General features: G+C 41.3%; 1 protein-coding gene across 1 annotated transcript in view; it reads left to right on the forward strand.

The window, feature by feature from the left end:
- Positions 1–15,823, forward strand: part of DNER (delta/notch like EGF repeat containing) — a 379,388-nt gene that overhangs the window by 280,578 nt on the left and 82,987 nt on the right. Inside the window, exon 8 of the mRNA XM_033229959.1 lies at positions 7,136–7,360. Within this exon, the coding sequence (XP_033085850.1) occupies positions 7,136–7,360 (225 nt within the window). The remainder of the gene's footprint in view (positions 1–7,135; positions 7,361–15,823) is intronic.

The raw sequence follows: 15,823 nt of genomic DNA on the forward strand, positions 1-15,823 counted from the left end.
TGCATTAGCAATTTGGGCAAGCTTAGCTGGTCACTGGCCATACTGATGGAGGTCAAGTGGTCTAGAGTGGCCTCGGCTGTGCCAGCTGCCTTTGCTCCATGCCATCTCTCATCTTGCAGGAGGCTGGCGCGGGCTTGTTCGGCAAGGGTCAGTGCCATTTTTTCACATTCTCTCTTCCATTGTTTTCAGTGACTCCTTTCTCTCCTGGTTTCTCTTCTTTAAAAAATATCTATATATAGAATATATATATATATATATATATAAAATTCCTGACCAGAACCTGCACCTTCTTTCTTTCTTGAAACTTAGCTAGTTGTCTATTCATCCATCCGTCTGCCTGTGTGTCCATTTATCTGTCCCTGGTCAAATGCCTACCATTTTCCAAACTTCATGCTGAGCAACAGGAATAAAAACACACATAAGTTATGTTCCCTGATCTCGAGGAAATCAGAGACCAGTTATGGAGGAGGCAGACAGGGTGTGGTAGGTGCTAGGAGGGAGGGAAATCCACAGAGAGCTGCAGAACAAGAGGAGAGGTCTCTCAGTGAGACATGCTTTTGGTTTCCTCTTCTTTCTTGTGCTCATAAGTGTTACGGTTGTTCAGAGTTCCAGCCTTGAACTTTCTTCTCTCTCTGTTCATTTGCCCCAAGTGGTGTCATGTATACCTATGAATCCAGTTCCCACCCATGGGCATATGGCTCCCAGTCCACATTCTAGTTCCTACCTCTCTCCTGAGCACAAGTTCTGTATATTTAATGACTATGGAACAACTGCAAAAGCATTTCAAATCACTTTGCACAAAGCTGAACTCATAACCCTCCCCTAGCAGCCTCCTCCTGTATATTTTCCACTGCATTTGATAACAACACTATGCACATTGTCCCCCAATCTGAAAACCTGGAAATCACATGATAATTATTGCTGCTTCTTTTTAACACCTACAACTGAAGAATCACTGTGCCAAGTGCTTTGCATAGATTTTTGCAGTTAAGCTTCATAGGAAATGAAAATTGTTGGCATTAATATCTTTCTTTCACGAATACAAAAGCAGAAAGTCAGGGTGATTAAGTACTAGCCCAGAGCCCCACAGTTTAGTGGGCCGAGATGGTGTTAAATCCAATTCCCCTTGGTTCGAAGCTCTTTAACATTAACTCACACAGAGAAGCCACATGGACAGGGTCCATACATATGTTTTATTTGCTGGAGAAATGATTTATCAATACTTTAAAATAGATAAGGCTTGGCTGGGTGTGGTGCCTCACGCCTGTAATCCCAGCACTTTAGAAGGCTCAGGCGAGTGGATCACCTGAGGTCAGGAGTTCAAGACCAGCCTGGCCAACATGGTGAAACCCCAACTCTACTAAAATCACAAAAATTAGCCAGCCGTGGTGGCAAGTGCCTGTAGTCCCAGTTACTTGGGAGGCTGAGGCAAGAGAACGGCTTGAATCCAGGAGGTGGAGGTTGCACTGAGCCGAGATCACGCCCCTGCACTTTCAACCTGGGCTACAGAGCAAGACTCCATCTCAAATAAATAAATAAATAAACAAATAAATAAATAAAATAATAATAAAATAGACAAGCCTCAAACAAGAATTTGGATTTCAGACTTTTCCTGAACATTCAGAAGATATGGAACCTGGCCCCATATTTCGAACTGGCTGCAGGTTATGGCGGCCATCTTTTTTGGAAGGGGCATACTTTCTCCAGTTTGCCCGAGGCCCTACCAGTCCCTATTGTATTACACCTGATCCACTCTCTGTATCAGCGTTATCTACCTGACTCCTGCTGGCATTTGCATTTTGACTCATGTTACATTGTGTCTCTGGGCTCTGTCCTCTCTTCCATTCTTCTACAGTCCAAGTGATCCCTGAATTGACAATTTTATAAAATTATAAAATCATGCTCTAATATATTTCTCATTCTTTATCTTTATTGCTACAAATTGGCCCTCACAACCTCAATTATTCGAGTAAACAACTAGTTTCGTGCTTCCGGCCTCAACCTCCTCTGATCCACTCTCCACATTGCCTATAATTAGAGATATAAATAATGAAAATAGATAGTATCCAGTAGCCTCAGAATGAAATGTAAACTCCCAAGTGTAACATGTAAGACCAGTCGTGACCTGGCCTGACCAGTGCTCTCACTATTGCTCATTTTCCACACTTCTCTTGGCCTTATTGAAATATTGGTTCTCTCCAAAGCCATGACCCTTTATGTCTCCTTGTTACTCATTTTTCTTTCTACTTGGACTATTCTGTGTGGCTTATATTACTATTTATAACTGAGTATATTGACATAAAGCTGGAGCGATAGCCTTTCTAAAATTCACTTTTTCCTTTATTTTGACTTGATCAGTAAGCTTCTATTCTTTCACCAAGACACAAACAGGATAGACACATAAGTCCTGGTTTTGCTTATGCATCTTTTTTTTTTTTTTTTGAGGCGGAGTCTCGCTCTGTCACCCGGACTGGAGTGCAGTGGCCGGATCTCAGCTCACTGCAAGCTCCGCCTCCCGGGTTTATGCCAATTCTCCTGCCGCAGCCTCCCGAGTAGCTGGGACTACAGGCGCCCACCACCTCGCCCGGCTAGTTTTTTTTTTTGTATTTTTAGTAGAGACGGGGTTTCACCATGTTAGCCAGGATGGTCTCGATCTCCTGACCTCGTGATCCGCCCGTCTCGGCCTCCCAAAGTGCTGGGATTACAGGCTTGAGCCACCGTGCCTGGCCTGCTTATGCATCTTAACATCTTAACTGGTTTGTCATTCACTTCTCTTCTGCGCAGTGTAGGAGACGTGTAAGCACTTGGCCTTGGTGTCCCAGCTCTGCCGTCTACTAGCTATTTAGACTTGAAAAGGCTACTTCACATTCTCATGTCACTGTTTTCTCGTTTGTATGATAGGGCTATTATAGTTCTTACATTCTACTACAATAGTGGGGTTAAATGAAATAATTCACCTAAAAGTTAGAACCAGGTGATGCAAATCAGCCTCCAGTGGCTGTTAGCTGTTGCTGTTTTTTTTTTTTTTTTTTTAGACAGAATCTTGTTCTGTCACCCAGCCTGTCATGCAGTGGCGCTATCTCAGCTCACTGCATCCTCCGCCTCCTGGCTTCAAGCAATTCTCCTGCCTCAGTCTCCCCAGTAGCTAGGATTACAGGCATGCACCACCATACCTGGCTAATTTTTGTATTTTTAGTAGAGACTGGATTTCATCACGTTGGCCAGGCTGTTCTTGGACTCCTGACCTCGTGATCCACCTGCCTCAGTCTCCCAAAGTGCTGGGATTATAGGCATGAACCATTGTGCCTGGCCTGTTGCTGTTATTATTAGCATTTTTAATTCATTCATTCATCGAGCCTTGGACTGGGAACCATACTAGGAAGTTTGATATATATATTTTTTAGAATCCGCAATGACTTTGTGAAGAAAATAGTTTCAGCCCTGTTTTCCAGGTACAGGCAATGGATGATGGGAGAAAGGGGGCCTTGCCATGGCCACTCAGATTGCTGGGCTGGTGAACACAGAATCACACACAAGATCCTAATCATCGCTTCCCTGTCTCCTTATGCTCCTGTTTGTGTAAGTCTTCTCAGGCTGCTGTGACCAAGGACTATAGGCTTAAACAACAGACATCTCTTTCTAGCTTTGGAGGCTGATAAGCAGTTCATCTACTTCTAGTTCTGGAGGCTGGAAGTTCAGGATCAAGGTGCTGGCAGGGTTGATTTTTTTCTGAGGCCTCTCTCCTTGCCCTGCAGAGGGTCACCCTCTTGCTTCTTCCTCACAAGGTCTTTCACTTTGTGCACGGGCATTCCTGGTGTCTTTTTCTGTGTCTTGATCTCTGCTTATAAAGACACCAGTCAGATTGCATTAGGGCCCAACCTAACAACCTCAGTTTAACTGACCCACCTCTTTAAAGGCACTATCTCTGAAGAGCTACATTCTGAGGTATTGAGAGTTAGGGCTTCAAAATATGAATTTTACTCAACCAGAGAAAGCTAATTTAAAAAATATGAATTTTTGAGGGACATAGTTAAACCCATGACATTGATAATCCAATGCTTAATTATCAACCTCCACTGAGAACTATGTTTAATATTAACTCTTCTACCGGGTTCTAGTAGTTCTAAGTAATTTTCATTTTTATGCTCCTAACTTAGGTATAAGCTTCTTGTTCCTGATTTTTCTTACCTTTGACCCTCCCTAGATATTCTTTCCATCAAGTTCTCACCCATCTAATCTCACAGGGTTTTCAAGGACACAGTTCCTATGATCATTTCTCTTCTCTGTGTTCTCAGCTAAAAGAGTTGACAGAGTTGACAGTTCTCAACTGTCACCTTCTGTCATCATTAGTTCAGTTCCTCTGGAGGAACAAAAATAATCAAAATGTCCTTTTAAATTTGATTTCTGTGGCCAGGCACAGTTGTTCACGCCTGTAATCCCAGCACTTTGGGAGGCGGGCGAATCACGAGGTCAGGAGTTTGAGGCCAGCCTGACCAACATGCTAAAACCCCATCTCAACTGAAAATACAAAAAGTAGCCGGGCGTGGTGGTGCGCTCTTGTAATCACAGCTACTCAGGAGGCTGAGGCAGGAGAATCGCTTGACCAGGAAGGCAGAGGTTGCAGTGAGCCGAGATAGCGCCATTGCACTCCAGCCTGGGTGACAAAGTGAGACTCTGTCTCAAAAAAAATAAAAATAAAAAAATTGATTTCCATTTCTGAGCATTAACTTTTAGAATTTTCTGATTCACCTTGAGCTGCTGTTTTTGGCAAACTGGTACCCAGCCTTGGGTATGGAATTTATTATGAACCTGAATTTCTTGTAAAGAAATCAGTGCATCCACAAGGTTAACCTAGAACCTGCAATGCTCCCCACTGGCCACCGCCCACCCCCGCCACTTTTTTTTTTCCTCAAGTCATAAGATGCAATCTTGGGTCACTATCTAACTAAATGCGAACTGTGGATTGGCTTGGTCAATTCATTTCTCAAAATTATTCCTTCATATTGAGAAAAAAAATATTGAATGACTTTTAGTGTCACGCTTGAGCAAATTAAATGGGCCTTTTAATATTTTAAGCAGCTATGCTGCATTTTCTAGACAGATACAAATGATTTTATTTTCTAAAATGAAAAGATTCGAGTTATAAATCCTATTTTTGAAATCATGTTAAACAGTGATGGTAACATATGATACTGTCATATGTTGAAAAATGGTTAAGTGTCTTATTTTCAATCAGAGTAAAATGGAACATGTCTCATGACAGGTAGAATTACATTCCGCTTGAGCCTGCCAAGGAACTTTTTGGAGAATTCAAGTGTTATTAAAACGCTGATCGTATGGTGCATTTTTAGTAGGATTTCTAAGATTTAAAAGCTACCAGGAATTTTATACAATGCTGAATAGCACTGGATTTTTTCAGAAGATAATTTTATATTTTATATTTCTATACTGTACAGAGAAATGCCAAGTTGATTATGCCAATTTATGAGTAGTGCTTCACATAATTAAATCTGGGAGTTATTTTGGTTTGTTTACATATTAAATGTGTCCTTAACAACAACAAAAATTGTCAGTATTGCTAGGAGTTCTATAAGAAGATGAGTAAATATAAACTTCAATGTAAACAAGAGAAGTGTAATAGACTATTAGAATACAAAGTATATGTGAGTAAAATTATTTAACTTTTATTTCTAAAATTTGAATAATCTTTAATTTCCAAACTGCTCTTAAAGTATTGAAAAAAGTATAGTTTTTATGCAAAGCATTGTTAAATATATATACCTACATGTATGCACAGATGTAGAGACCCACACATATCCACATGTATAATTTTTTAACAAGAAATACTGAATCATATACACAGGAAACAAGATAAAAATCACCTACACAGTAACCATATTTAAAAGAAAGAGTTAACAGCCTTACATAATTTTATATGACATAAAATTTTATTTAAGTGTACAATTTATACATTGTAAAATTCATTCATTTGAAATGTACAGTTCAAAGCATTTTAGTAAATTTACAGAGTTGTGCAGCCATCACCACAATCCAACTTTAAAACATTTCCATCTGCCCCAGTGGACACCTCATGCCCATTTGCAGTGAACCCCTCTTTCTGGCCCAGCCATAGGCAACCATTTATCTACTTTCTATATCTACAGATTTGCTTTTCCTGCACATTTCTTACAAATGGAATTATATAATATGTAGTATTTCGTGCCTAGCTTCTTTTACTTAGCATAATGCTTTTGACGTTCATTAATGTCATACCATGCGTCAGTACTCCCAGATTTAATTATGTGAAGCACTACTCATAAATTGGCATAATCAACTTGGTATCTCTCTATGCAGTATAGAAATACAAAATATAAAATATAAAATTATCTTCTGAAAAAATCCAGTGCTATTCAGCATTGTATAAAATTCCTGGTAGCTTTCAAATCTTAGAAATCCTACTAAAAATGTGCCATGCAATCAGTTTTTTTTAAATTGCTGAGGGGTATTTCATTGTATGGGTAGATCACTTCTGTTTCTCGGTTACAACAATCAACTTTTAAAAAGGCATATATTCAAGAAACTGTTAACAGTGGCTGCTTGTAGAGAAGGGAATGCAAGACGAAGGGACAGGGATGAAAACGAGACATTTTCATTGTTTACTATTTGATACGGTTTTACTTTTCAAAATTCAGGATTATGTCATATCTATTAAAGTAAAATAAGAAATGTGTTCCCTGTTAATGTATGCAAAATAAGAGGGGAGAGCCCTCTGCTGATCCAAATCCCATATTCCTTTAGGAAATTATCATTATTTGATTTTTGGTATCTTTATAGAGTATACACTCATGTACATATACACATGTGTGCACATAAATATGTTCATGTACACATGTGTGTAAATAAACAGTCATTTACCTTGTATTTCAATAAATATGGAATTGTGGGGCTTCATGTTCTTAAGCCTACATTACTAAAGGTGAGAAAAACAGCCTATCTATCTTGTTGGGTTGTGGCATATCTGGAAGTTATGAATGAATGAATTGGTTATGAATATACAGTAGAGCAGACTCAGTTGATTAGTTATTATGTGCAAAAGTGTTTTAAGTGTTTTAAGCTCCCATGTGTTTTCTAACAGGATACTTTGGATCTGCTTGTGAAGAGAAGGTAGACCCGTGCGCCTCGTCTCCTTGCCAGAACAATGGTACCTGCTATGTGGACGGGGTACACTTTACCTGCAGCTGCAGCTCGGGCTTCACAGGGCCAACCTGTGCCCAGCTTATTGACTTCTGTGCCCTCAGCCCCTGCGCTCATGGCACGTGCCGCAGCGTGGGCACCAGCTACAAATGCCTCTGTGATCCAGGTGGGTACTGCCCCTAGACGGCCAATCTTCCTTTTCTCAGTCTCAAACCAATCTCAAAAAACCATTACTTTTTCTTTTGCATCTTGGTATACTTGTAAATAAAAGTTGCATACTTACTGGTATACTTGTAAATAAGTATACTTAATGGTATACTTGTAAATAAAAGTGAATTCCACTCATTTATGACACACTTTCTTTTTAGATTTACTCTTGGCAGGGTTAAAAAAAAAATACCCTTTCCTCTTTTCATAATCAACTCACATTTATTGAGGAAAAAACAAGTAAAATAAAGAAGATTGAAAACAGGCTTAATCTCATCATAGGCTAAGCATTTTTAACAATTTACTGTAAGTCATTGCAGAGCTTTTACTGTATTGTGTATCTTGTACTACTGTCTGCTTAACAGAATATGTTCTTTCATTTTAATGTGCATGAAAATCACAGTGCAATACATTCAGAATTGTGTCATCTATTAAAATTGTTACTTGATGCACATTATGTTACACCACTGGCTCCCTGTGTAAGAATTTAAAAACGTCACCATTTAATTTCCAAATGCCTTCTGCATTTGCATTACAGATTTTTAATTATGGAGGTTTTGATACCTAGAAGTGAGTGATTTCTAGTCAAAAATTTGTGCACAACCCACTAATGTAGTCAGAAAGGAACGCATGGGGCAGCCCTTTCCTCTTGTTTCTATTCTGTGCATGTCTCCATCCTTACACGAGCTGGCTCTTTAGAAAGCTTCCCAGCACAATGAGTCCTCACATATCTCCCTGGCCAGTCAGTATGGCTGGCCAGTATCTGTTTTGCTTGACCCTGGCTTTGCTGGTACAATGGCCTCTGACTGGAATGCCTGCTCCCCATTACCCCACCTCACTGTACAAACTTCTACTTCTGGAGCTGACTCAGTTTCCCTTCCTCTGAGATCCAACAGTCACCTACAATATCACTTTTGTGGTCTTGGAAACAGGATATTAATTATCCTTGTATGTGTCTCTCTCCTCCTTAGGGCTGGGAGGAAGTATGTTTTATTAATAGCTTTTATATCAGCAGCAATCACACTAAGCCACTATTTAGTGAGCACTGATCTTTCTAGATTCTGAGCTGGGTGCTTCACATCTCTGGTCTTTTTAGTGTCACATTTCCACCAAGGTTTGAAATGCCTCTAGAGGTTCAGTCACATGCCTGCGGCTACACACCCAGGATGGGGGCTGAGCCCAGATTCCAATGCAAGTGTCCCTGGTTTCGCTGCTCCAGTGCCTGGCCCAGAACTTCCAAAGGGCACATCTCATACTCATGAATAACTTAAAAAGTTACTACTGAGAAATGCAACTTGGCACTTGAATGGTGTTGAAAAGCCTTTTTTCACATAGACTCTTAATTCCCCGATTTTCTAAGCAACTGATATTTTGCCAAGTGCCTCTTTCCTCTCTGCTCTTCAATTCAGAGGGAATAGGGCTGCTTAATCTGCTTTGTAACAGTGTTAGTAGTTAGGATTCTCCTGAGAAACAGGAGACAGAGAGAGAGAGAGGAGAGAGAGATTTATTTTAAGTAACTGGCTCATACAATTGTGTGGACTCACAAGTCCAAAATCTGTAGGGAAGCTGGCAGGCTGGAAACTCAGATGAGGTTTCTGTGTTGTGTTTTGAGCTGAATTATTTCTTCTTTGGGAAACCTCAGTCTTTGTCCTTAAGGCCCTCAACAGATGGGATGCAGCCCACCCATATTCTGGAAAGTCATTGCTTTATTCAAAGTCTGCTGATTTAAACGTTAATCTCATCTAAAACATACCTTCATAGCATCATCTAGATTAGTGTTTGAGCAAGTATATAAGAACCGTGGCCTAGCCAAGTTGACACCCGAAATGAACTATCACAGTAACATTTTTGGATCTCATAAACTTTGAAATGAAGCAGTTTCTCCTCTACATTTGACATGAGGATATATTTCTTGGTTGACCCCCATGCTGTGCTTCAGAGCAGGGGTGGAGACAGGAATAGCTGCCCCTCGGAGGGTCCACTTTTCTTCCATGTGGATTCGGGCTCACGTGCTGTGAGCTGGGCGTGCTGCGAGAGGAGGCGGTGTGGCGTCGGCCCTTACCTATTGGGAATGTGGATCACTGAGACAACTTGTGTTTGCAAACTAAACAAGCTGCAATTGTGCTGGAAGAACAGAGGCTTACTCATGCACAGACTCACAAACACGCTGTTCCCAGCTCTGCTCTGGATGTCGTAACACATGTGAAAATTCCCCTCAGCAGCATTCTGAACAAAAACTTCCTTAATGCTCTATTACCTGTCTCCTGAGAGTTCCGTTCTCTCCGTGGAGCCCCACAAAGAGGAATCAAATATTGTAAGACCAGAAAACAACTTTATATTGTCCTCCCTTTCTCCTCTGACTTCTTTTCTTAATTATATCAAACTTTTTCTTTTTAAAAATTGTTTTTGAGATGGAGTTTCGCTCTTGTTGCCCAGGCTTCAACTTCCACCTCCTGGGTTCAAGTGATTCTCCTGCCTTAGCCTCCCAAGTAGCTGAGATTACAGTCTCCCACCACCACACCCTGCCAATTTTTGTATGTTTTCACCATGTTGTCCAGGCTGGTCTTGAACTCCTGACCTCGGGTGATCTGCCTGCCTCGGCCTCCCAAAGTGCTGGGATTACAGGCCTGAGTCACTGTGCCTGGCCCAAACTTTTTCTTATAGTTAGTTGATTTCTAAAACTTAAAATTGAAGGGAGTTAGAGATAAATAGTGTTTTTAAATAATACCAACTAGAGTTTTTCAACATGTGTGAGGCAACCAAATAGAAAATATACTGCCTGGGCCGGGCGTGGTGGCTCAAGCCTGTAATCCCAGCACTTTGGGAGGCCGAGACGGGTGGATCACGAGGTCAGGAGTTCGAGATCATCCTGGCTAACACGGTGAAACCCCATCTCTACTAAAAAATACAAAAAGCTAGCCGGGCGAGGTGGCTGGTGCCTGTAGTCCCAGCTACTCGGGAGGCTGAGGCAGGAGAACGGCGTAAACCTGGGAGGCGGAGCTTGCAGTGAGCTGAGATCCGGCCACTGCACTCCAGCCTGGGCGACAGAGCGAGACTCCGTCTCAAAAAAAAAAAAAAAAAAAAGAAAATATACTGCCTGGTGTTTCTCTTTCCACACTGGGACAGGTAGCCAAGAGTGGTAGAAAGAACCTCTCTTACATCCTCACTTACTGACTAAAACCATAGGACATTTACAGGCATCTCTGGGACTCAGTTTTCCTCTCTATTAGAAAAGAGAGGAAAGTTACGTGTAAGAGTATGAAATGAGAGGCAGGCAGCCCGTTTCCTGGCATGGACTGGTGAAAGCTCTTTCTTTCCCTCCATGGATATTGCAGCAGCATTCTCGAGCTATGCAAGGGTGACATCGCTCCTGTTTAAGTTCCATTTTCCTTCCATCTGTTCTCTGCTAAAACATTCATGCCCACTTGGAGGGTTTGACTTGATAATTGCCTGTGGTCCAGCAGTAGCCCCTGAATAAACTTGAAAAGCCTGAAGACATGTGCATTCTGTTCGTGGAATGAACATGATCCCTTCATTTGTTCAGCAGTCTCAAGGTAGAGCCTTGGAGTCCTGACAGGGCCCTCTCATTGAACCTGGGAGCTGAAACTGCCTTCAGGGGGGATGTTTCTTCAGATTGTTAGGTGACTGTGTAAAATAAAAAAGGCATCTTAACACCTGGCAAGAAGTTACATTTTAAGAGGTGAATATGACAAGTCTGTGAATGTGAAATTTCTTGTCTTCATCTTTTGGAGCATGGAATTGCTTCATCACCAGTTTGCATAATGGAAGAATCTCGTGAGAGTAGGTGAAACTGGGCATCTAGCTCTGGGGCAGCAAGGCTGATCATCTTTACAGAGAGCAAACCGGTCTCATTTCATAGAATGGCAGCAGATTAAAATCATGTCAGGTTGATAATTAATTCCCATCTGACAAAATGCCATTTTGATTACTGCAAATCAGATTTGTTGGGTGCTTTATTCTCAAACTTCGTTTGTAGCTTATCAGGCTAGGGATTTCTGATGGGATTTTAAGATTAAATAATAAAATGTCAGCACTGAGTAATAACTGAAATGTTATCTCCCAGTGACAGTGTTAAGTGATAGGCAACCCATTCTCTCAAAAATTGCAAATTGAAATCTGCTGAAGAAAGTGAGAACTTGGAGCTGCTACAAACAGGATGAGGTAGAGCTTGCTTGGGTGGGAGTGCTGTTTCCCCCGCAGGTGGGAGCCACGGTATTGCTTGTGTTCTCAATACAATGATGGCCTCTGCAGATAATAGCTGTACATGACCAGTACTGGAAGGACTCCCTGACAGGAAGGAAGATAGTTTGCACTTGAGTTATTCCTCTAAACTTGTGGAATTGAATTAACCCTGCCTTTATAGAATGTGCCTCACATATTCCTATTTAAGGAATTTAAGGGACAAGGTATTGGAGATTTTTACATAGAAATATGTTTATAATTTTTTTCTAACAAGTAAGATCTAAGATGCTCATCATTTCAACTGCAGTTGAAATCCCAGACTAGACATGGCGCAGTTGCCAACCAAGTTCCTCTGCCCATTCTTCTTCACCAAAGGGCTGGTAACTCAATTAGATCATCCAAATATATAATAGGCTGTAAACCAAAGGAAATGTAGATTTTTTCCAAGTGAATTTTTTTGAAAGAAAATTATATTTGTAAGGATTTTAGATATATATATATATATTTTTTCTACATATGCCTTACATGTGAGCTGCATTTCTGGTCTGTATGTCCCGAAAGACACAATTGACACTGCTTCCTTCTGTTAAACTCAGATGTGAAAATATCAGTAGTCTGACAATATTTGCTGGAAACAGGATCAAGGATGAGACTTAATGGTCAGTATTTTAATAGCAATTGAACAGCAATAAAGAAATAAATATACCTACAAAGATTTGAAGACATTTAGCTCACTAAGGCCCATGTACCTTTACATTTTTGGATAAGTGCAGTGGACAACTTTCATCTTTTATTAACCAGAAAACTTTATCTAGTTTACCAGGATGAAGACTTTTATTTTTTTGACAGAGTGTTGCTTTCTTGCCCAGGCTGTAGTGCAGTGGCACGATCTCAGCTCACTGTAACCTCCGCCTCCCGGGTTCACACCATTCTCCTGCCTCAGCCTCCTGAGTAGCTGGGACTACAGGCACCTGCCGCCACACCTGGCTAATTTTTTGTATTTTTAGTAAAGATGAGGTTTCACTGTGTTAGCCAGGATGGTCTCGATCTCCTGACCTCTTGATCCGCCTGCCTTGGCCTCCCAAAGTGCTAGGATTACAGGCGTGAGCCACTGCACCCAGCCAATGAAGACATTCTTATGTTTAATATGCTCTAGGGAGTTTCTGATCTGTGTATCACACTATTCTTGAGAGTTGTAGGTTGTATAGAATATATTACCTTTTTTCCCCAGATCCTAATCCTGTCCTTCCTTTTCTGTATTCCAAAATATGATGCCCACCCTCACCATTGGGACCCCAGATGGAATCCTGATCACCCAGCTACATCTGTAGCAAGGGAGAGTTTGCTTTACTCTTCATAATCTGTGCTCTGCTTTAGAGAATGTTTCAATCTGTATACTGACATCATGATGATGCTGAGAACTGAGAAAAAGAAGAGCAGCTGCTGATGTCAGGAGCTTGCTTGGCATTTATAGGTAGACCTTGAGGTTGTTAGGAGTTGATCTGATGCTTACAGCTGGGCCGTGATGTCTTCTGTTGGACTTAAAGACATCAGCAATCCCACATAATACGGATATTAGATATGACCATTCAGAGGCTATGACAGAGTCAGGCAAAACAAGACCACTTTATAATTTTGTCCAATACAAAAACAAGGTCACCCTGCAACCCACAAAATACCAAGTATCCACTTTCTCTCAGTTCTCAGTGTCACGTATGTAGAGTGACAGCTTCCTCTTTACCAAATACAGCTTTGGCCTTGCTCTAGCCTTCCCCTTCTTTAGATAAGAATTGCTCCTGCTTTCTGACAGCATCCAGCATTCACTCCAGAGTGAAATCTCCCCAAATAACCTAACCAGAGTTCAAATCCTATAGTAAATCCCATCTAACACCTTCTAATTGAGGCACTCCACGATTCCCATGGCGTGCAGTCTCTGTAACTGCAATGGGTAATAAACTCAACTTGTTCAACTACAGGTGTGTCCTTTGTAGTCTTTGGTTGAAGGGCATTGACAGAACTTAATTAAAATGCTTGAAGTATTGAGGATGGCAATTGATTGAATTTTTATGTGAACAATTGTTCATATAAAATTCTGAACAACAGTTTGGAATTTCCAATGAGTTGGACACTGAAATATCATTTGGATTTACATGTGGGGGAAGGGCACTATAGAAGTCCTGGGTCGTGGGGAGGAGTTCAAAGAAGAGTGGATCCAGCTTGCTGCAGGATAAGATGCATTAGATGCTGTAATAGGTAGTAAGGCTGAAAATGCTCATGGGGGCACATGTGGGGAGAATGTAGATGCTAAGCAGTTTGGATTATGAAGACTTGCAGACATTTTGCATTATTGGGTATATAGGAACTGATATGTATTTTAGACAGATTATTCTCATAGTCTTCAGCATATATTACGGTCAAGAAGAGATGAAAAGATAGAGATCTTCTAGCAAGTACTAATAGAAGTAAAAGCTTGAACTTGTGCAGTGGGAATGAAAGGATGGGTTAAATGTTTATGTGAGGATCGGGGTTCAGTTGTCAATTGAATGCAGGGAACAAGGGTGCAAATGGAGTCAAAGGACCCCTCTGGGTAATTCAGAGAAAATGGGAAATGTGCATAAGGACCCTCTTTAGGGCTTGGGTACAGCAGGCCGAGCAAGATGGATGTGTCAGTAAATAGTTCTTACTTGGGACTGCAATGTGGGAACAAGGCTGAAACCAGGGGGAAAAAACATATAGAGTTCCCATTGTATGAATGCTAGAGAAAGTCATGGAAGCCATCAAGATAGGAGAGGATGAGAGTGTAAAAAGAAAGGGGGAAAAATTGGAAGAAAGTTGCAGAGTACTTGTTTTGAGGCTGGAAGTAGTAGTGGCCACAGGAGAGGGCAGAGGACCCAACAGTGAGTTGGGAGGTCGGGAGGTTGCAGGGTGAGGGCAGGACCCTGGGAGTCAGGAGAGGGAGGAGGATGATAGGGCACTGCCCAGGGTGTGAGGAGCTGAGTCAGGCTCTGCTATATGTCCAGACACTAAGGTACCTTTCCTAAGCATGCTTTCAAACTGCAGCCACAGTCATTCCCCATCTTCATCTTCTCTGATTATAAGTTGTGGGGGCATTGAGGTAGAATTCGTGATATTTGCCTTCTTTAGGCTTCTGACCTGAGAAATTAATACAAGGGGAGGAAGGACACTGCTATTAAACCAAGGGCACTTGCTGGTGGAGCATGAAATTTTTATGAGATTCCTGATATTACAAATCTATTCACAAGGCTGCTTTTTCACCTCACTTAAAATGGCTAATCCATATGTATGAAAGCGTTAATGAACTGGTCTTTAATTGTAAGGGATTTCTGCTCCCACCACTCCCTGACTTTCCCTCAAAATTCAAATCATTCAGAACTCATTCTTGGCTGTACTAATGTTGAAAAGGTGTGAGATTTGCCTGCTAAGAACAGGAGTTAGCAGAGTCTGTGAGGACAGCAGAAATGATTTCACGTCGTCTTGCCTGGAATGAAAGTTGCAAATGGCAGCTGGTAACAACATAACATCACTAACTTATGCGTTTCTGAGGACAGCTCTTTTTGCAGCCCTGCCAGCACAATATCAGAACATTCTCGTCAAGCTTATGGCCCTGGAGGGTGAGATGGGGACTTCCCTAACACTATTTTGTAACAAAGCCATTGACTCTTGTTTTGTTTTGTGGTTGAAAATAATTATGATCCAATCACTGTTTTCTTTCACTGTTGAGAATGTCTGCGAATCTGGATTTTAGAACTGAAATCCCGCACGCCTTGCCTTTCTTCCTTGGCTGGATGGAAAGGGGCCTGAGCTTAGCACTGAGAAGAGCTGAATTTAAGTCCCTGCTTTGCCTCCGAACAGCTGTGCCATTGGCCTCTATCAGCATTACTTTTCTCTCCTTTAGAATGCAGACAAACATAACTGGCCTGTGAAGCTCAAATGAAATGATACAGATGGTCCTCCACCTTGAAATCTATAAAATGGTGGAGCATTAGCACAGACATTGGATATTCCATTACTTGGGAAAGGCCATTGAGGACAATTTTACATCTGTGTCCTGATTCTTTTTATATGAGGTTCGAGGTTAGAGTTGGACTGGAGGTGAGATGAAATGGCCATAGTGGGCATTCTTGAATAATGGGTGCACATTCAACTTCTTGCAGGGTTAAGCGATTGCTTGCCTTGATGGTGGCTTTCTGTGACTCCA

Source organism: Trachypithecus francoisi, unplaced genomic scaffold, assembly GCF_009764315.1.
Source record: "Trachypithecus francoisi isolate TF-2019V2 unplaced genomic scaffold, Tfra_2.0 Lachesis_group13, whole genome shotgun sequence".
Lineage (NCBI taxonomy): Eukaryota > Metazoa > Chordata > Mammalia > Primates > Cercopithecidae > Trachypithecus > Trachypithecus francoisi.